Genomic DNA, 22,604 nt, shown 5'->3' with positions numbered 1-22,604 from the left:
TTGCCTGGCAGCCCAATGCTTATCTGTGGAGATTCATTTATGACAAATAATGATAAGATCAAGTATTCCCAGGGTTGGGGTTAATACCGTGACAACGCTCACCTTCCAAAGGATAAGTGTGTCTTACTCTGGGCTGATTTCTGTCTCCTGGTGCACGACCACTTTGGTAACAGACATGTCTGGGTGCTGCTCCTTCGCCTCTTTAATGGCCTGAGCCAAAGCCTGAGCAGTGGAGAAAGGACAACAATGCAGACAAGTTAAGGAGAAGATGATTAATGAGTTTAATTAAAATGACTTCATGCTGAACAGATTTACTTGATGTATGAACACCATTGCTCTATGAGGCTAATTAAGCCAACATATAATTCCCGCTTCACATTTCAGGTGCATATGCTTTTCAGCCAGAAAATCACCTGCGTCCCGCAGAGCTTTGAGGAAAAAAAAAACATTCTTACATAATTTAGCGAGAGTGAAGTTTAGTGAGGCATGAAACAATACTCATCTTGTCCCATCATTTACATTCCTCACCTTGTCATGATCAATTTCAGTGTCTCCAGTGATGACGATCCTCTTCTCAATGCGAGTCTCAGAGATCCCTCCCTTCACCGTCTACAACGGACACATGATGACACAAGATAATTATCTAGAAGCTAGGAAAAACATGCACATATTCAAATCCATCTTTATTAGCCCTCTGAATTTTGGATCGCAACAGAATCCTCCGGCAGAAAAGCCTAACACAACTTGTTGATTAGCCGTAGACCAGATTGCTGTTTCTCTCTGAAATAGTGTGGATCCAGGCACAGGTTTAGAAGACGATGCAAAGGAACATGGAAGTATGCAAGACACACACAAGATATACCGGTAGAGCAATGACATATGGCCCCCTAATCTATCTATTGTTCATTTGAACAGTCTAACTGCAGGTTTTTAGGATAACTCATGTTTCACAGTGTAGTTGTGTGTCTTTCATGAAGGTTTCTGAAAAGCTGAGGCATGCCTCTGGGTGTGTCTTTTATTACCCAAAGTGTATTCTTGTCTTAAAACCCTAAGTGCACTCAAAGATGGGTTAATAAGAAAAAAACCCAGAGCTATGTTTCAAATGTTCACATAGACATCCGCAGGAAAACACGTTGGAAGCGAGTGAAACAGAGGCTAGCCAGCAGGGACTTACACAGGGTGTAGTGACGGGTTAATGAGTGATGAAACTGGGATAAGTAGTGCACAAAATGGTGGTGAGTGACTGTGTAGATGTGTACTGAGCATGTGCGGGGCTGTTGGTTAGCTTTACACACCTTGGTAATCTGGGTGGTGGTGGTGGTGCTGACAGTCTCCGAGGTGATGGTCTGGGCACTCAGCAGCACGGCTGAGTCCCTCTCTACCGGGCTGTCCACAGGCTGTGGGAGAGACACCTTTTGAAGGGTTACACAAGAACCTCAAATCAATCAACTGAACATCCTCAATGATCTCCTCTCTGTTATATGTGTGTGTGTGTGTGTAAAGTGTGTGTGTGTGTGTGTGTGTGTGTGTGTGTGTGTGAGATTTATGTCATTAAGCCATTGTCATCCTACTTACCTGGGTATTGCACTGTTTTGTTATCAATCAAAAGTAAGCGGTCATTGCTGTTTAAAATTGGTTTTCTTCTTTACTCTGATATTTTCTGATTTAAATCAAAAGTTTCTCATAATGGGCTGTATTTAGTTCTTGTACAGCTGCTTGTGTTTAAGCTTAAATATTTGAAATTTTTAGTATAATTGTAGAAATTGTAGAAAAACATATTTATGTTTAATCAAGTACCAAAAATTAGTGTATTGGTTCTGAAACTCAGGTAAAGTATTAGTATTACTAACTGGGCAAACAGGGCACCTGTCCTGGGGCTCCGGATCTCTACAGTCAGCATATGAATACATGTTTACAAGCATGTCTTTACAAATAACTCCTTTGCATACAATTTAGACTTTTATTGTATTTAATCAAGGCCCAGAATTCCCCTTACCTGTGCTGACTCGTACGTGATGGTCTTGGTCTCAGTGTGAACTAAAGGGATGTCCTTGTAGGTCACAGTTCCTCTCAGGGAGTTGGTGACGTCTGAGATGGTGATTGTCTGGGTCTTTAGCACAGGAGACTGGAGGGATCAGATCAACAGTCATAAACTAACTCTCTGAGGGCTCCATCAAGACTACAACTACTGGAGCTGTGGATGTGTTGTTAAACAAGGCAGGAATAGATTATTCATGAAGTTACTATTGTAACTCTAGTTATGGACTGCATACAATGAATTAGGATTTACTTTACGCAGATCTTTGTTCAAGTGTGTTAACAGCACGCCTGACCACCGTCTTTGACATTATATTGTGTTCATATGAAGCCATCAGCAGGATAAGCTGCAATTGTGTTACATTTGGGGTGAATCAACTAGTTTGATAATCATCTCTAGGTTTTACATCAATACTCAAGCTCCCTAATGAAACCCTGATCACCAGTGTTGGGAATAACGTGTTACGTAATTACAGTAATGTATTGCTTTTTGTTGTAACACAGTTATATAACTAATTAAACGTTGGTAATATTATACCTGTAACAATCTCAGTAATGTGAGTTAAAATGCATTTTTAACCTGAAATGAACAGATGTTTTTTGTTTTTAAGATCCCGTGGTTAGAGCCAGAACCAGAGAAGTTCTGGACATCTCCAAACAGGTAATGGTACGGACAACATCTCCCACGGGTAACGGTACGGACAACATCTCCCAACAACATCTCCCAACAGGTAACGGTACGGTCAACATCTCCCAACAGGTAACGGTACGGACAACATCTCCCAACAGGTAACGGTACGGACAACATCTCCCAACAGGTAACGGTACGGTCAACATCTCCCAACACGTAACGGTACAGACAACATCTCCCAACATCTCCTAAGGGTACATCCTCGCAGACAGCGCTGTGTCCGAGCAACTGACAGTTAGAAACAAGTCGGGGAATTAACGTTTAGGCTTGCTAAACGTAAATATTTGCATTTCATTTTATCAGAGTATTTCCATTTTATACTTCTTCTCCACTACAATTCAGAGTTGACTATTGTATGTTTTACACCATTATTTATTTTATAACTTAGGTTACTTTGCAGATTTAGAATAATAGAAAATATTATGAATAAATATGTTATGATGTATTGAAGTGGATAAAAAATGTTGGTGAAATTCACAAGCTACCTCCCAAGTCATACTTCTGCGGTTATTTGAGTAACTCAAAAGTAACACAAACATAGCGTAAAGCATTACTTTACAGTATTATTGTAAAATTAATAAACAAATGACAGTAGCTAGTAATCCAAAATGTATTAAATTTAGAAAGTAATTTGCCCAACACTGATGATCACTATGAGCAGTCCTACAAAATAAAATGTCACTACACTGCTAAATCATGGAACCAATTTGGAGCTCAAAAATATTGGAAGAAGAAAATAACAGGCATTGAATAATGAGCCACAAGCGATCAGTGAGCACGCTAAATGGCACAAACATTCAGTGAGGGGCCAGTCAGCAGAATAAAAGCATCCGAATTCTGTGAGAAAATACAGATTAGTTAGCTGTAATAGTCCAACACTTAACACTGCTGAGAAGTTATTTCCTTCCAATCAAAACGTGCTGTGTGTAGGAACCCGGAAATTCAAATGTAGGTAAAGTAACAACATTAAAAGCAATTTCCAAGCAATTGGTGGCAATTGTAGTTGATGGCAAGACAACATACACAATTAACACACAAAATACTGTTTAAGGCTACAAATATACAATATAGAGTACCTGATATATGTACCTTTTAAGATCAGATCTGCATTATTTTACTACATAAAGAAACCCTCAGCAAATGGCAGAGGTTGTATCAGATGTGTGCCAAATGGGTGACAGTGGTGACTTTCACACATGGGGGTGTCATGTGCATACTCTGTAGACTCTAGACCCATCATCATAGCATGCATGCAAGACAACAAACCTGTAAATTGGTTCGTTCTGACCAGAAGAGCACGATTGTATTACACACATTCAAATGTCATGTACAGGATTTGATGCATTTATTATTTTATAGTACCTATGACAACCTTACTGTAGCTGTAAATAATACTGGAAAAGTCACAAAATACCAAGAAAGATCAGATAAATCTATTGGCTGAGTAAGAGAAAGTCCATCAGTAGACAATGAAAAACAACTGAAATGTTTCTTTAGTATCACAGTGAACAGTACAGGCTTACAGGTTCAGAATTATCCAAAGGTCCAATGACAATGAATCATCAGCAGCTCATACAGATGTGCACACACCCTCCTATTGGCTAAGTATGTGTACTAAACATGCACAATAATTTATGGATTTATTTAGTTGAATAGCAGTGTTGTAAAAGTAGTTTTTATTATGTTATTCCCACCAACATTTCAAAGGGTAAACATTATACTTTCCCAGAGTTCATTTAGATCCTGTCACACAAAATTCTAAATAAGAAAATGGTCAACATTTCCTGTCTTCATAAAACCAAACCTGAAACATTTCTCAGGAAACTAAAGAGACATTTGGTCTGGCTTTGATATTGTGGAATTCACACAAAGCAGTAAAATGATCAGGTGTAAGAGGGATCTAAAATGAAAGATGACATGGTCCACTGAGATGACTCTACTTATTTTAGTGGACCACACACAAGTGCATCAACATACAGTACTCCAGCATTAACTAACAGACCACAACAAAACTTCACCACATGTACTGTAACCATGCAGTTAAAGATTTCCAACGGTCTTTCAGCGTCCACTGATGAGGCTGTGCTGTTTGGACACATACACAGAGCAGAGCTAAAGCTACATATGCAACTTTTCACACCGTGTTACAATGGAAATATAGCTACAGTAAGCAGAATGAGAATCACAGTATCCTGCAGCGTCCACCATGTGACAACATTGCTACTTTCCAAAGAAGCCAATAACTGGATCAATAGTTAAGAGGAGGCTGTGAAAACATAGCCAAGAGAGCCTTTAATGTAAGAAGTGCCAGAAAAATAACCCACATTTTGGTACAGTTACTAAAACAAGACTTTTTTATCTTGATGCTTTACTTTTACAAATATGAACATGTTTTTTTACTATATGTTTTAGAAGCCAAAGTTCTAATTGTTAAAGCAGCAATACTTTGACTTTGTCTTAATGAAAAACGTAAAATTATAAAAATTGTGATTTAAATCAAGAAAAACTTGATCAAAGAATAAGCAACAAGGTTTCAAATCTGACCATCCACCCAAAGCTAACTTTCAGTCTTTTTCTGTAGCGTTTGCTATTTGGTGCCATGGACAAATTAATGTCTATATCACACGGAGGGTTTATACTCAGCCCTAGTTGCCTTTAGACTTCATGAGTACTCCCTAATTTCCTTACCCCTATTCTTCACCGAGCATGTCTACGCTGCATTTCGGCGCCGCGGGCCCCTTGAGCAATCCCGGCCATTCAAGTCAATGTTTGATATCCAACCAGCGCCACGACATTTCCCAGAAGCGTTCGTGAAGCGGCTCTCCGCTCCGCTAAAGATACATGCCAGGTCTATTTTCACACGAGCCGCGGGGTATTCAGATTGCGGGCAGGAAGAAAAGTCAGTCGAAAGCACTTTTATAAACAATGTAATCTGCGATTTGGACAGCAAGACGCTCAGCTTCTGAGATGCTCCCGGTGGTGTATGGTGCGTGGCGGAGGACGGAACAAAACCAGCTGCAACCGGACCACAGCGCAGATGCGCCCAGTGGAAAATGGGGGTTATAGGCCTGACAAAAATTGGTTAAAAAAGAAGAAGAAAATAGAAAACTGATATGGATAGAAACAGCATTGACTATATTGACTGTAGACTCAGATTATATCAGTTAGTTTTAACATTGTAATGCTAATAATAGAGAAAGAATGGATGAATTTATGCCAAAGGCCACTGTGGATTCCAGGCAGTTCCTGATTCTCTGTGTTGTATAAACTCCTGCTTGATGCTGGCCAGTATCCCTAGGAACTGCATTCACACTGGAGATATCTGCAGTCCACCATTTACTTTCAATAGAATCAACCATAACCAAGGAGTTTTCTTAATCTTTACCAAGTGCATTAGCTACCTAGCCATACCTTGGGTGCCACATGCACATACTGTATAAAGAAATCATTTTAAAAACATTGGCACTGAACACAAAAATGTCACATTGTAGTTTCATATCGTGAAATTTAATTGCAGATAATAGGAGTGTGCTTGGTCTGCTATCTGTAAACACAACAGATCATACGGTGTGCCAAATGGACCTGGCCAACCATCAGCTGGGTTCTGCCTGCTTACCATACAACAGGAAACCAGGAACAACAAGAGTAAAGGAAGAAGTAAGAGATGAGATCAACCAGGCAACGGATAACTCTGACAGCTAACTCTTTTATGTAGCCCAAATTCACTTCTAACCTCATATCATAAGGCTGCTGTTCTGCTGCTGTCAGGTTTTAAATTACTTCCTGTCTCAAATAGTATCTGGAATGTACTTAGATATGTTGGACTATCGTACAATCAGCGTACCAGCAGGAGCCGAGTTGAGTCAGGCCGCCCAGAGTATACAGCTTTCTAGTACTGAACCGTCTCAACAGGTACACCGCTATGGAATGGTAAGCCCCAGGACAAAAGCATGCATCAGTTAGTCACCACCTGCACTTCTTAAACCAAGTTAAGTTTGTCAGCCAGTAGTCAGGAGAGTTTGTAACACTGTTTAAGGCTGTGATGCTTGCATTTAGATGACTGGCAGTTAGTTGGTAATAATAAAAGCTGAGTAGATGGGAGAAGGCAGGAGCCATTGTCAGGTCTAGGAGTGTGAACATATGGCTATTTCCTGGAGGTAGTACCAGTGTAGACCCGGTGAGAATCAAACTTGAACTTGCCAAAGAATCAATTGTTTATTTTTAAAGCCAGTCCTGTGACTGTTCACTGCTGCAGACAGCAACTACACCAAATAAATCCACCTCCACCTCACTGCCTCTTGTCAACATGTAGCAACATTAGTGTCAAACAGTCTTCTGGCTTTTTAGACAAATACCAAACTCCAGTGGTAGTTCTCTTTGGTCAACAATAGCAATTTGCATTTTTGGGGTTTATCGTTCCACTGGTCAGTAAGTATGTAGTTATTATGGTGTGTTCACACAGAACCGTTAGTGGACAATGAACTTTACCTGTGTCTTTAAGAATCCACATCATAAACATACAGAGACTAGATGATATTAACAGAAAGAACTGGAGTTTCTGGTGAGTTTTGATAAGCCTGATTCTGAGCCGGCGATAGCCAGAGCCAATCACTACTGCTGTACCATCGCCCCATTGGCAGTTTGGGGTGAATAATACAGGCTGTGTCTCTAACGGCACACTTCAAACACTTAGTTTTAAGTATATATATATTTAGTATACATAGTGTAAATAACGCAAAAAACTCAATGCAGTGAAAGTACTTGGATGACCCCCTAAAAACGGTCAAAAAGTTCAGTGTGGAACCATGGACCCTACTTGCACTAAACAGGTGCCATCTTAACAACAAAGCTGAAGGGAAGCTCTTGACCGGCAGCTGATTGGACAAAAGTGTCACGTGGGTGTGGCTGCTCAAGAATTTCTAACTGAGGGAATACGATCTTGTATTTTATGAAAATAATTCACCAAAACATGTTTCTGAGGCAATACAGTTGCTGAATCTGTCTTCATTTTAGATCGACAAAGGTCAGTTGAAATATTTTCGTCAGATTGTGAGAGGCGGCGAGCCAAGCCAGACGCTCCTCATTCGCATACAGGAAAGCGGGCTGAAAAACCGCGTTCACATGTTGCATTTGTCATGGTCATCCCGCTCGTTTCTGGTAAGTGTTTTAACATAATTGTTCATTTTGGGACAATACTAGCCATTGAAAGTGGGCACTACGGCAGTAAGTGGTCAGTGCACATTAGCAGTGTACTGACACAGCCACAGACTGCATATCCAGTCAGATTTGTGTGAATAACATAAGGTGACCTTTTGTTTTACGCTTGCTCTGAACCTCTCTATTTTGGATCTGTTAATACTCTAAGCAGGTTTAATCAAAATTGGATCGGGTGAGACAGTTAATAGGATGGGTTCCTCTTTTCTGGACTCTCATTGTCTCTGTTTCCATTCCATTACAGATCTGTCAAGATTGTGTACAATTGTTAAACACCACAAATTTGAATGCCAAAGATCACCAAAGTTGACTTTGCTTCTGCAGTAGGATCTGTTGATAGTCATTTCATTCAAATTAACTGAATAATCAAAAATGTTGCTCTCATGAATATTGAATCTTGAATCATGAGTCTTTGGGCAGGATTTTAACAAGCTCAGTCTGTGCCGAAGAGAAAAGTTGCATATTATAGCTCGGCAAACAAAGAACACCGTCAACAGTCATGCAAGCAACAATTATCCTGTTCACGAAACCCTTTCAAAACTGAATTATGTCAGAAGTGCACTCCCAATTCGCTCTTCTTCTTATCTGTAGCATTGAAAGACTGATGGCTCAGTAATTACCTAAACTACAGACAGCAAAGCAATTACCAGTGATGATCACTGTCATCCTCTGGAAGACTACACAAAGAAGGACTCTGCTTTTAGTATCCCATTCTGGCATTGTTGTATCATCATCTCAGCATCACCTGGGTTATAAAGTCAGAATCAGTATTTGTCTAAAGTATAAAATTGTTGTGATGCATTCCTGAGTAATTCCTTTTCTCCACTAATGGATTATTAACCTACACTTGGCCTGATTGTCTGCTGATACTTGGTCCAACATTAACAGGGCTAACGCTTATCAGTCTACTAAACTGCACACAGATTCTTAACACAGTCTGAGAGCTTTGGTCAACGGACTGACTGTAGATATTTGTTGCCTTGCCACATAACTAAGGGTTGGGGGCTGCATAATATAACTATAATTGGACATTTGTCCAACATGAGATCTTAGTATACTACATTTTAAAACTGAACATGCAACTTACTACATTGCAGTAGTACAGGCACTGGAAATCTACTCAACTGCAGAAATGCTAACTCCTAAGGAGAAAATATGTACAATGCAAGCACTAAATAGAAGGTATTAGTAACAACCTTTTCCTTTTCCTGCACAATGCAATTGTGAAGGTTGTATAATCATGTTTCATTTACGAGAACACAGGGAAAAAATGTTTGGCGGATTTCTTTAAGCAAGAGGAAAAATCACTTCCTGCAAGTAGCAAGTCCTCGCAATAAATGCTTAATTCACTTTGCTTTAGGAATTTAAGCTATTCCAGTCTTACTTGGTCTGGTATGCCCAGTAGCATTTGGTGGTTTGGCAGGTCTGTTATCCTTTGGACTGTCCACATTATGAAGCGTTCAAGTGTTCAAGGCTCTAGGAAGAACCATAGCTGATATTCAAAGAGTCTGGAGGATGTGTAAAAAAAATTATTTTTGTTTACCAAGCAGAAATCCAAGAGAAAAAGGGTAAGAAGTAGATGAACCAGTGTGTCTGTCTGCTCCAATATACACAGCTAATGTTAGCATGCCTGGCAAACTTACAGTAGTGACTTAGAGTTCCTTTCTAGGGAAAGTAGCATATCATTAAAGGAATATTTTGCCAATTTGATACCAATTCTGTGTCTTTGTGTGTTTAGAAAGTTCTTTGTTGCTCTGCTTTGTGCACCACGGAGGGAAGACAAGCGCCATTTATCTGCACACACTTTGTTGGGTAATAGGTTACATGAGAAAAAAAACAAAGTGTGAGCTGGTCCCAGATGCAATGAGATCTCTGTTTGTTCCTGTCTTGCTGTTTGTTGAATTTTGGAAAAATGTAGTCGTCATTCCCAGAGCTTGTAGAGATGTAGGAATTAATCTCTAACAACTCATTTTCAAAAGTAGTGCTCCCCTCACTGGTGGCTGATGACAGTACATTACTTCCTTGATAAAAACTAAAAAAAGATTCTATAATAATCTGATAACCCTGTCCAAAATAATAGGCTGCTAAGCCATGAACCCCATAAATAGTGATTGTATAGGCTAGTTTTGTACTGAACAAAATGTGACAAATTGGAGTAGCAACAGACTGAATGTAGTCCTGAAGTGAAGAAAGTCAGAATCAGTGCAGAGTGTTGCAGCGGTGTGAACGGTTTTGACACTTGCACTTGACTTGCTTGTCCAAGTGTGTTTTTCTATAGTAAGCAGCTGAACAGGGTTAGGTTAGAACAACATGTCAAGCTGTACTGTAGTGTCAGGGTAAACATCTACTCCACACAACAGCAATACTACTCATTTGTTTCTATGTCTGCTACAGGGTTCAATACTTGCTTAGGATATTGACTTTTTGCCTATGACACACAGCTGTAGCTTCAGGTTTTGAGCATGATACATTGTTGGGGATGTAGGTATGGATGTATTGGTCAAAAAGAAGTCAGCAGAAGACACCACCTGAACCACTTCATCAGTGAGCCTGCTGGAGAGGATCAAATCTGCCTGGTACTGTCATTTCAGGTGGCAAAACTGATGGTTTTGGGTAAAACTGACAAGACGGATGTTGCTCTGTTGTAAAGGACCCGCTGTCTCAAAAATTACTATGACTATTTTCAATTATATATCTGCCTCCATTATGATTCTAAAACACTTGATAGGCCTGGCAACGTGACTAAGCTGGGACGAAGCTTACTTAAGCAACTGCCACCTGTGGCCACAGTGACCGTTGTCCAGGAAAAGTTACATAGGCTCGCTTTAAAGACTCAAATTTATTAGTGCCATTTCAGGCTGAACTGAGGCGCATGAAGGCTAAGAAAAGAAACTGCGCATTGAACCGATAGAAAGAATGAGTTCAAGGTAGAGGAACAAAACAGAAGTAGAAGTAAGCAGTCTGTAGATGGCTGAGGGCACCTTGCAGGATAAATGTTCAGAAATCTAGGGATGTATTTGTCTTTAAATGAAGGCGAGCCACAGCATGGTCAGGGCCATCACCAGCAGCCCTGACAGAAAGAAAGACATCCGGGAATGCTTGAGCCTGGCTGGGTTCAGCTCACATGGGTTAACCAAGCTCCTCCGTTCATCTGGCACATTGATAGCCACCTTTAGAGTGTGACCATGAGCTTGTTCTTCCTCCTCCTCCTCATCATCCTCACCATCATCATCAACCCAATCAACATCACTATCCTCTTCTTCCAGAAGGCAGTCCTTTGTGTACAGCCGGGGGGGTCCCACTGGCGCTGGGGACAGACTACATGCTCTTACCTTGTGTCCAAACAGAGTAGGCCTCCCTCGCTGTGCTCAGCAGCAGCAGCAGCAGGCCAAGAGAGACAGATAACAATGAACAGACACGTGGGATATGGTCAATTGACAGGAGGAGGAGGAAAGGGGATAGAAGAAGAATGAGGGAACGGAGGAAGGGGATGAGGAGGGAAGGGACAGGGAAGGGTGGATCTGAAGGCTGTGTAGCATAGAGGGGACATGCTTTGGAAAGATATCCCCTGCAGCTTTTAAATTACTTGTTTGTGATGTTGTCTGAAAGAAGAACATTAACATGAACAGACAATTCACGTCTCGATGCAGTTACTCCGTCTGATTGCTTTGGGAAGTCGAGTAAGCTCAAACTCACATTATGACTAGTGTTGGGCACCGTTTGGATTTTAACAATTCTGATTCCAATTCAGTTTCTTCATTTTGATTCTGGTTCTTATCGATTCTCGATTCTTTGAGGAAGGGAGTTGAAACGGGTCACGTGCCTATTTTCACAAATAAGAAGACATTTTTATTTTGATTCAATGGTGGGTTGCAGTTTTACAGGGCTTTTTCAATTTAAAATAAAGCGCCTGGCTGCTTCGGAAACCAAAACGTCCGTGTATTAAACTGGGAAGCGATGATCGGTTTTGAAACCAAAATCTCTAAACAATTCCAAAAAATTCCAAAAAAGAAACGATTCTACTGGAATCGTAAGTTTTGAAAGGGTTCCAAGTAGGATTTGGTTCTCGATGCCCAACCCTAATTATGACAAGGTTAGGTTGCTGTGTGGCTTGTAGCCATATCAAACTAAAAAACATCTGATTCTTACTTCTATGTAGTGTCACAGTTGACTGCTAAACTTTCTTTTCTTTTCACAGTTACATTTCTACTAAAGAAAAAGGATTTTTGGGATTTGTCCTTAAAAAGGGAAGCACTAATTCCTCCCTAACCCTTTTGCTATTTTGTAAATGTGGACTTTTCTTCTCATTTTCCTTTCTTTATTTCCTACATCGCTTCACAAAGGCAAAGAGTTGTCACTGTCAATTAGTGAATGATGTACACCACCTGATTACTGACCTGAGTATTGACCTGATTGGCTAGTTTGAACTGGAGAGGCGGGCTCTAATCCTGTTTGTGTGAGTGGAGTGAGTGACAGTTTTTGGGACTGTTTTGTTTGAAGGGCAGCACCGGAACAGTTTAAGAAGTGTAAAGAAGAGTTCCCTCTCTATATTTCTTTGTTTCATGTTTTTTTTAAGACTGAAAGTAAAAGTCTAGCAGTTTTTCTGAGCAAACCTTCGTGCCAGCGTGATGTTATATCTTCTTCATGGTTCCTCTGAGCTACAACGCAACACAACGCACATTACAACATAGTGCAAGAACTGCTGCCTTGAGAAATTCTCTAATAAAATAATATAAATTATGTCAAATAAAGCATAGATGTAATCTCTGTGTTGCTTGTGCAAGTTCTGCTTTGTGTCAAAGACAAATGCATTTTTTGCTACTATTTTTTGTTCTATAATATTAGGACGATCTAGCTCTCCAATGCAATAACAGAACAATGTTGCTTCTTAATTTCTGTGACTTCTACATGGATTATTAACTGACTTTTTGTCTGGGACTTTAAACCTTTAAGGAAAACAGCCACTGAAGGATTCTGTCGTTTGTAAAATGATGACGACAGGTAGGGACAGTGTCCAATAACTTCTCACAGAAAATCTGCTCCATGGTGGAAAATAGGAAAGGCATTCTCTGGCAGCGAAAATGCTAGCTAGTGCATTCCATGTTGGCACTGCAAAGTCTTCTAAATGCCAAAAGGAAGAAAGAAGCACCACAAGAAAACCAATATTTCATCTGCTTTATAATGTGTGAATTATCTTAGCATCATAAATGGCAGGAAGTCTTTTTAAGCTGATTCTGCACTGGACACAGTGTGGCTGATGGGGATGTAGTCCTGCACACAAGGTAAGAATCTAAGAGCTAAGGGAGAATCTGGGAACAGGTGGTGATGCAATGGAGACTATTTCTATTTTTCCATCTTATACCGTATGTCATCATAATTCCTAGCATTCAGCAATAATATGAAATTACTAAAATTGTGCCTTAGGCTCTCAGCAAAAAAGTGCTGTTATGGCTGGATTCTTGAGTATTCAAAGGGAATATGTGATTATTGTGCAGGACCTAATGTCTGGGATTGAAACTCTGTCTTCAAGTGGTGGGTGGAGGAGAGCCGAGAGCCGGAGGGAAATACTTGCAGGTCAGAGGACTGAGATCCTCTCTGACCGTCAGGGTCATTGTCTGAACGCACCGGGAAGGGTGGAGGAGGCTGTGGGGAAGAGGAGGGAGTCGGTGGGGATTTGTCTGGGGAAACAGGCCCAGACTTTAATGGGGAAAGGAAAGAAGATGAGGACAGAGGTGGCAGAGAAACAAGACAGAGACACAGAAGAACACATAAAGACATCCAGGGAGGGTTGGAGGGTGGGACAGATGAGGGGAGGAGGGGGAGGGGGTCAGTGCTACTAATCATTGGTCTTTAGCTTGTTTTCTTGTGTTCTTTTGCTCTTCAGTCTTTCACTAATCATCTCAGGCACAATAGACATGCAAATACATTATTAAGATTAACCCAGCAGATGAAGCAGGATGACGAAGCTCGCAGCAGCCATTCAGAGAGCGAAGGCAGATCCAGCACAAAGGCGCCAGTATGCTTCAAACAAAGTGGCTGTCAGATTGTTTACTGCTGCCACTTTCCAATGTTTTCCAATTGTTGTAACTATTTCCGTTAATTTCATGTGAACAGCCAAGCACATGAAAGCCAGACTGTCCCAAAGTGTGCGCCCTTGTCCCCATTGATATGAACACCACCTCATGTCCGTCTCTATGGCTGCGAGCTTTACACCGTGGAATGTCAAAGTGTTGTCGTTCAGAACAAGTATAAACACTATTGTTCCGACAACCCTTTATACGCAGTTGGTTTGAAGCATACTGAACCCTTTAGGTTGCAGCCAAGCACAATCTGGTGATATTAGAGAGCTGCCTGTTAACAGAAGACCATGGCCATAGTCTCAGGGTGCCATTCTTTATATTGCTCATAAAGAAACGCTGGACAGTGTCCATTGACTGCAGCCAGACTCCAGTAGCTTTACCTCAGACATGCCCCCAACCACTCTGTATGCAGGTACTGAGGACATCCTCCCCTGCGCGAGCACACACACACACACACACACACACACACACACACACACACACACACACACACCACACACACACACACACACACACCCACACACACCACACACACACACACCCAATCTCGAACATCAGCACATCTAAAAAGATTGTGTGAAAAGGTGTGTGTATCTCTGAGACTGCCCTTCCAGTCATGCTACAGTAGTGGAATGATATGGAGACAGCAGCCAACAGCACCACTCAGTGGACACTTCTAGATGATAAAGTGCATTGTGGACATCTGCCATATTTCTCATGGACAACATATTTATGTCCATTACTACACATATGTGTGTGTCTTGCCTATAATATTTTTCCATGCAACATATTAACATTTAAAATAGTGGCAACGTGAAGTGTGACTCCTGATAAGACCTGAACCATACAAAGTAAGCAACTGCCCCTGGGCCCAAGACCTTCAGGGCCCCCAGACTTTCAGGGGCCCCATACCTTCAGGGGCCCCAGACCTCAAGGGCCGCAGACCTTCAGGGCCGCAGACCTTCAGGGGCCCCAGACCATTAGGGGCCCCAGATCTTCAGGGGCCCAGAAAGTTGTCTTTGTGGTGATAACTGGGTGGTAATTTGATGAATTTAATTAGTTTGGTAATGTGCACTTCTAAAACTCAATTAAACTGAGAGACCCTCATATTTACATCTATTATATAAGTACTAGTTAAAGGAGAGACATTGAGTTCAAACTGAATTTGAATACCTTAAACAATTAATTTGATATTATGGACACATAGTATCTGTTCTTAAACAAATGTGTGTTTAATGGTCCTGTGTAAACACACACACACACCACGGCTGTTCGGAGCACTGTGTACACAAAGGCTTGTTCACTGCTGAGCAGACGTTAGGGCTGAACAATATGGAAAATTATCTATTTGTGACTTTTTTATACTAATATTGCAATTAAGATTTAGTATGTGACTGCGTTTTAAAGGTCCTTATGTTGTTTTATCTTCTTCCTTATCTCTATTATTATTATTATTATTATTATTAGTAGTAGTAGTAGTAGTAGTAGTAGTAGTAGTAGTAGTTTTTATTGTTGTTGTTGTTAATGATCTTCCTGATCTCCTGTCAGTTACAGTATTGTGGCAGATCTCACTAACTCAAAGCCTGGCTGTTCCTGCTGCAGCTGCCAGACCGAGGTCGGGACGTTCACTTCAGCCAGCAGCTGGGAACCAGGACACGGCAACTCTCCTGCTCTTTATTCACAAAGACTGAAATCAACGCTGTACATTAACTACCACTGGTCTGTTCTCTGCTCCCACCCCAACACCTTAACACCTCAACACCTAAAGAGCCAAACACCTAAACACCTGAACAGTTGAGCAGCTTAACACTTGAGCAGCTTAACACCTGAACAGCTCAACACCTGAACACCTTAACACCTGAACACCTGAACAGCTGAACACCTTAACACCTAAACACCTAAACAGCTGAACACCTGAACAGCTGAACATCTTAACACCGAACATACTCGAGTCACTGACCTCGCAAGACTGTCCGACAACCGATTATCAGTTTATTGTGTCACGGCCTTAAAGTCCACGTGGCCACAAGTATCCAACTCTCGCTGGGTTACATTTTGTAGCATTAAAATATTTTTTTTAAGATTTGAAAAATGTGTTCTATTACATTGCAATATCAATCTGAATTCCATTAATGGTACAGCCCTAGCAGACATTTTGACTTGTCCTGGCAGGAAAAGCCCAGGTGTTACTAATAACATTACCGCTGGCTCTGTTCTATTCAGGTGTCCCAGTAATCCATGACGGTGTGACAGTGATCAGCATGCATAACTCTGGACCCTGAAACTGATGCAGCTAAATGGAATTCGTCATTTGTTTGATTATTTACCTCTGTGCTTTTCCTGTGACATACAAATGTCAGTAAATCAACTTGACTTGTTGAGGGGCTTTAATCAAATGATCCCAGACTACCTACCGACTCCAGTACACTCAGGGCAGGGCAGCTACGACCGCAGAAATACTGATTGGTTCCTTCGCTCTGGGCAAAATGGGTTGGGGGAATCTTTGGTGATACCTCTTGTTCCTGAGTTAAGTTTAAATGCACTCATTATCTGTGTTTACATGGACCTCAATATTCCACTAATAACCAATAATAGCCCAATCAGAATCAAAATGCCTCATGTAACCAGCTGAATGGGAAGTAACTGGCCTGATTGGAAGGGTTTAGAGGGGTGCTTCTAAACCTTTGATATAGGTTCAATATTAAAATATTAACGCCTATTAACCATGTAAACGCCTAATCCAATGTTTTCTCCATGTGGGTGGAACATTAGTGATGTTGCTTCTGGAGAGACAGAAACATGTTGTGAGCAAAACTCAACTGGTTCATGGCTGTTGTTGGAGAACAATTTTAAAGTTCAACAATCCTCAAAAAGAACGGGTTAGATGCACAGCCAGTGGAACCAATTTAAAAAAGTTCAACTGTTATGAAATACTTTAGGGCGTGTAAACACTTATTGGTCACTTTATTAAAACTTGAAACACTTTCAGTTTACAGTTCAGTTGGAATCTGGATTTGAATGGGGCTCTAGGAATATTGTCCATGTAACCACAGCTATTGTAAGTGGCTTTGGGCAAAAGCATCAGTGGAATGATGGTAATGTCAGGAGTCCCAGAGATCAGCAAGCATTCTTTCTTAAACATACACGGCTGGATGAAAAACCCCAAAAATCCTTTAACTACACTGCTCTGAAGGCACTCTATTTGCAAGTCAGAGATTGATTCACTTTTTAAATTATGATTAACATTATACAAATTGAGCAAGTCAGGGATAAATTATCAGGCATTTGTTTTTAAAAAAATCAAACAGATGCTACGGCCCCCATGGCTTATTTTGTAAAAGGAAAAAGGGGAGAACATCTGTGAGCACAGACTATTAAATCAAATTAATATACCGTGTACAGTGTGTACAGATTGGCTCCATTTAGGAATCAGTGTGCAAGAATTAAACCGTTCAGGTTGAATCCCTGAACATCTTTACCAGGGCATTCGCAATAAAAATGGGAATTATAATTATTTTTTTGAAAAACATGACCCTCAGAGGGATCTGTCCAGGTTTGATAAGATGCATGAGACTAACTAGCTACTAGCTATCTACTGCGAGCCTGATTTCTACTCAATCACTGTCTCAGTCTAAGTGGGTTTACTTCCTTGAAATCAAGCTAAAGCTATCATTAGTGAAGAATTGGCTGCTAGTTAGTTGGAAAGCATACTACGTTTAATCCAAGAGGATCAGTCTGACATTTAAGCATGTTAGCATGAGTCAGATGAGAAGAATGTGTCCAGCACAGAGACAGGACAGGGCTGTGGAAGCAGGGGAAGCTGCTAGCTTAGCATATCACACCAGCAGGCACAGTGATTTTCAGTTTAGACTCTATGTGATTCCCTGACACTGTGGATGCTATCAGCAGTGCGTGCGTGTGTTCCTGGACTCACCGCTGGTTGCAGCTGCCCGTTGATGCTCACTGTGCGGAAAGGCGAGTTGGTGGACAGACGCTTGTCCCACTCACTGGGCCGAGGCTCCGGAACCGACTCCATGAAACTCCTCTTCAGCTCACTGACGCTAGTGTGGTGACGCATGATCTCGGTCTGGGTCTTATCCAGGTCCTTCAACCAGAATGCAACAGTCAGAAGAGGAAGTGGGAACAATGACAATGAGGATTATTAAATCAGATGTGAAAGAAAGTAAGAGGGAAAATAACATTGGACCATATAGAAAGCAAACATATACAGTATATGGGTAAAGAAAGGTGACACAGATTGGAAAAAGAAGCCAGGACAATCTGCCACTCTTTCAATAAAATTATAAATGATTATGTGTGATTATGACATGCTGAGGTTGTGGAAGAAGACATGTTTTCAGACAAACCAGACTGTTTCCTGTGATCCATATCGTTTGGAGTTTCTTAATCTCCCTCGTCTGGGTCATGATGTCAGAATGGAAGCAGCCGAGGTGCAGAGGATGTGTCCTGATAGAGCCCGACCGCTGATATATCAGCGGGCCGTTAGATCAGCGGGCCGATATATCAATGGGCCAATATTAGGCATTTCCCCATTTATCGGTATCTGCATTTATAATGGCCAATTTAAATATATATGTTAAATATTCATTCCTCATGTTTCTCTGAAAAACCTGCTTACATAGTGCAAGTGTGTCGGAACCAAAGCAGGGAAGGTGAATGGTAAGCACAGCCGGACAAAGGCAGCATGCCATGGCAGTCCGCACACTGAATACTGCAAGCTCACAAAGATTTCTGGAAATTAAGAAAGAAAGTGCTAGAACTGAAAAGGCTTTGGCTTTTAAAATATAATCCAAAATAATACAAATTTATGTCCTGATGGTTACATATATGGTGTTTAGGCTCCAGTGTTTACTTGTATTGTTATTTAGCCCCATGTGATCTCCTTACAACAACAGGCCCAGCTACCACATTGTCAGTATTATGTATTCAAATGGATGTTGACCTGGCAAAGTTTTGCTTTATTCAGTGTGCAGACTTCCTCTTCTTCCTCATTGAATCATAGCTATATTCTTATGCTCTCCTTAATGATTGAACAGCTGACTACGACTGAATGCTCTGATGCAATCTTGTTGGAAGCTGAGCAAAGCTAAACCCGTTGTGGGGCTTCAGAGAAAGATACAGCAACTTCTCTGTACACAGACAGGAAACTGATCTGGTCTTCAGGGTTTGATGGACTGTTGTTTTAGTCTGAAACAGCAGTGTGATAGTGGGCAAACTACTGCACAGTTCAATGACTTTTTTTTAGGTGCTATGTCGACAGAATATGTGGCAGACTGAACTGGAGATGCAAACCGTACAGACACATTAAGAGAGGGCTGACATGGACCAGTACAGTTTAAAATAAAACTCTGCAGCACTGCACAGATTGCTAAAAATAATACTAATGATCACATTGCATAACCCCTTTTACATGTCATGTAGCCCTTTGATTCACTGACATATAACAACTACTGCTGCTTCAAAAGGTGTAATTCACCAACATGTTTCCAAGCTGAAGCAACTACATGTCATCCCTCTCTCTAAAATGATTTAAACCAGCACAGGATGGCGTGCGCGCTCACACACACACACACACACACACACACACACACACACACACACACACACACACACACACACACACACACACACACACACACACACACACACACACACACACACACACACACACACACACACACACACACACACACAGAATGCAAAAGTAAAAACATTGCGTGGGAGTTAGGTTCATGTAGAACATTAATCAAATGAAACTAAACTATTTACATGAGGACCGATGAGAAAGACTGTTGGTGACATCACAGACATACATGACTGGAAAGGAACAAATATTGTCTTCTTCAATCCCCTCTGTCTCTTGTCACGGCAGACAGTCTGACTGCTCACAACAGGAGACATAATGACCAGCCTGTTCCAGGGATCTGGGACTGAGCCACAGTGTTTATGTTGTTTACACCTGTGCTTTTCCTGCTTTGACAAATCAAAATGCTGCATCCAGGTAGAACAGCGGAGCACGTAGTGAAAGTGAAAATCCTCTGTGGCTGGGACACAAGACATTCTCTTTATTGTCATTAACTATTGTGCATATCTTACAAAGCACCACTTTTTAAAGTCATACGCCTGGAAAAAACGCTGTGTGATGTTGTCTGTGGTTCCGGAGGAGCTACATCAAATCTGAGATAGTAACCCTGATGACGTCATCAGGGTTTGGGGTTTGAGACTTCAAATTGATGGTGTTAAAATTAAAATTTGTTTTGATTTCTAAAATCATTCCCCCTGACTTATGTAAACCCGTAGTTGCGTATAGCTTATATAAATTTTGAACATCTACATTCATCTTTTAATTTAGAATGTTTTTGACGACAATAAGGCTTTTGTATATGTCATACAGACAGATGGAGGGCATATAGAGTTTCCCCTGGGTTTGTGGAAGACTAGGTGCACATGTTTGGCGGGGAGTTTAAGGATACTCCTTAAAGAAAATTTTATGTTTTTGAATTAAATTTATGTTTACACATAAATTTGGACAATTAGTTTTACCATATCTGTGTCTAAAACATCGGAAAAGCTAGAGCAGATAATACAAATAAACACGCCAAAAGGTTAAGGACAAATCTCAAGTCCAATGGGGACTGACTACAATCATAGAAAGTCTATTAGTATGTCACAGCATCTATCTTCCTATTGGCTGTTCTGCATGGCTGTCAGGTGGGGTAGGCAGGGCTTACCTAGTGACATAGACTGCTAGCTAAGAGGGAAGGATGGAGAGCAGCGGTGTTGTGTGTTTCAGCACCAGTGGCCAAGCTACAGTGCCAGTCTAAACCTTAAAAAAAGACCTTTTCCAATCATGTTTCTTGAAAATGAAAACATGAAATGACAAAAACAATGTCAATGTAAAGTAAAGCTACTTGCATGCGAATCAGAGAGGAAAATAGTGCATGCCAAGCGTTTCGGGTTAAGCTAGAAACATGCAAGAAATGAAAAGAAACAGACGTGTGTCAAAGCAAAACAGAAACCAACAGCGGCATGCAGCAAACAGCCAGAACAGAGATGTGAAGAGTGAAGATACCAACCTCCAACATTAAATTGCTATGTCTGATATAAATAGTTTCACCCTCAAGTTTCTTAGCTCTTTTCTGTGGAAAATCAGGAAAAAGGAAGAGCAGGGTTGGAAATATTGCAGAATTCATTCAAACATTTGAATAATTGATTTGCAATGGACTCCAACGAGCAGCACCGGCCATGGCATGAAGCAAACAAAATAATAGGAAGAGGGGCTGCAGTTCCCAGTGTGGCCAGCTCAGCGAGGGAAGGTGTGACACACACACACACACACACACACACACACACACACACACACACACACACACACACACACACACACACACACACACACACACACACACACACACACACACACACACACACACACACACACACACACACACACACACACACACACACACACACACTCGCTGATGGAGTGGAGTCACATGCTGTGCATGCACAGGCTGCTGCAGTGTGTGTCTTCTATCACTTCAGGAGTTGTCACATTCCCTTTCCCTTCATTATTTTCACATTTCTATTAATTGTGTCACGGTTCTCCCAATCCATGATTCTATTCGACTTTCACTTTTCCAGCAGTGAGAATAAGAGTCACTAAATGGCAGAATGGTACTATACAACATCAGTTTGAGTTTTGCAGAGTTTTATTTAGAGGGGCAGTTGAATGCACCATTAGTTTAACGAGAGTCACATGACTTCAGAGCAGGAGGATCTGCAGACAGCATGTGCGTATCACAGGAAAAGGAAGGGGATTTTCTGCAAGAAATGTGGAGATTTTGCGACGTCCGGGATTAGTTTTGATAATTTGTATTTTCTTTAGATCTTACACTCTGAAAATCTTTAAAAATAGACCTTGATATATATATATATATATATATATATATATATATATATATATATATGTTTATATAAATTGTGACACCCTTAATTTTAATATGATGGCACAATTAATTTTATCATCCAAATTCAACCTGCAAATGCTCAGCTTTGGTCTCTTATTCACCCAGAGGGCTAGATGCACTAATGCTTTTGCGCCCACTTCAGGCGTATTTGTTTCGCAACGTGTGCGTAAAAAGCATGGCGAGGTATGTACAAACAGGCCGCACTAAAGTAAAATGACTGCCTGTCACGAGAGCTGAAAATAAAGCAATTTTCCCATGAAGCAATGGGAGGGGAAGCGTAAAGTGCACCTAATTATGTATTCAGCGGTATGTATAAAAAACGCTTGTGACAGCGCGCCTCTATTTTGTGGAGAAAATTCTCTGCCTCTTAAAAGCAGGTGTAAACCAGCCGCAAGCGAATATGTTTCTTCCTTATTCCTCGATTATGTGAAATGGCAGCAGTAATCCGAGCAAGGCGAAGACAGGCCAAGGAGACAAGTTGAAAGGATTTTTTTTTTAGGGATCACACTTTTTCAGTTCAATCCTAAAGCGTTACAGATTAAGCAGCCATGCAATATTACAGTTACTGGAAGAAATCAAAGATGACATTGA

General features: G+C 40.9%; 1 protein-coding gene across 17 annotated transcripts in view; it reads right to left on the bottom strand.

The window, feature by feature from the left end:
* Positions 1-22,604, bottom strand: part of epb41a (erythrocyte membrane protein band 4.1a) — a 76,503-nt gene that overhangs the window by 5,036 nt on the left and 48,863 nt on the right. For 5 of the 17 annotated variants that reach the window (XM_032536206.1, XM_032536212.1, XM_032536207.1 and 2 more), the window contains 6 exons: positions 21,120-21,182; positions 17,957-18,127; positions 1,997-2,125; positions 1,296-1,412; positions 529-609; positions 103-222 (listed from right to left, as the gene is read on the bottom strand). In XM_032536206.1, coding sequence (XP_032392097.1) covers positions 124-222; positions 529-609; positions 1,296-1,412; positions 1,997-2,125; positions 17,957-18,127; positions 21,120-21,182 — 660 coding nt within the window. In that variant the 3' untranslated portion in view covers positions 103-123. Of the gene's footprint in view, positions 1-102; positions 223-528; positions 610-1,295; positions 1,413-1,996; positions 2,126-12,761; positions 13,640-17,956; positions 18,128-20,958; positions 21,007-21,119; positions 21,183-22,604 lie in introns of those variants that run through there. The other 12 variants (XM_032536214.1, XM_032536216.1, XM_032536215.1 and 9 more) reach the window with 4 other exon arrangements.

This window comes from Etheostoma spectabile, chromosome 14 (assembly GCF_008692095.1).
Source record: "Etheostoma spectabile isolate EspeVRDwgs_2016 chromosome 14, UIUC_Espe_1.0, whole genome shotgun sequence".
Classification (NCBI taxonomy): Eukaryota; Metazoa; Chordata; class Actinopteri; order Perciformes; family Percidae; genus Etheostoma; species Etheostoma spectabile.
The sequence above is the reverse complement of the archived record's forward strand: the minus strand, read 5'-3'. Positions and strand labels throughout refer to the sequence as shown.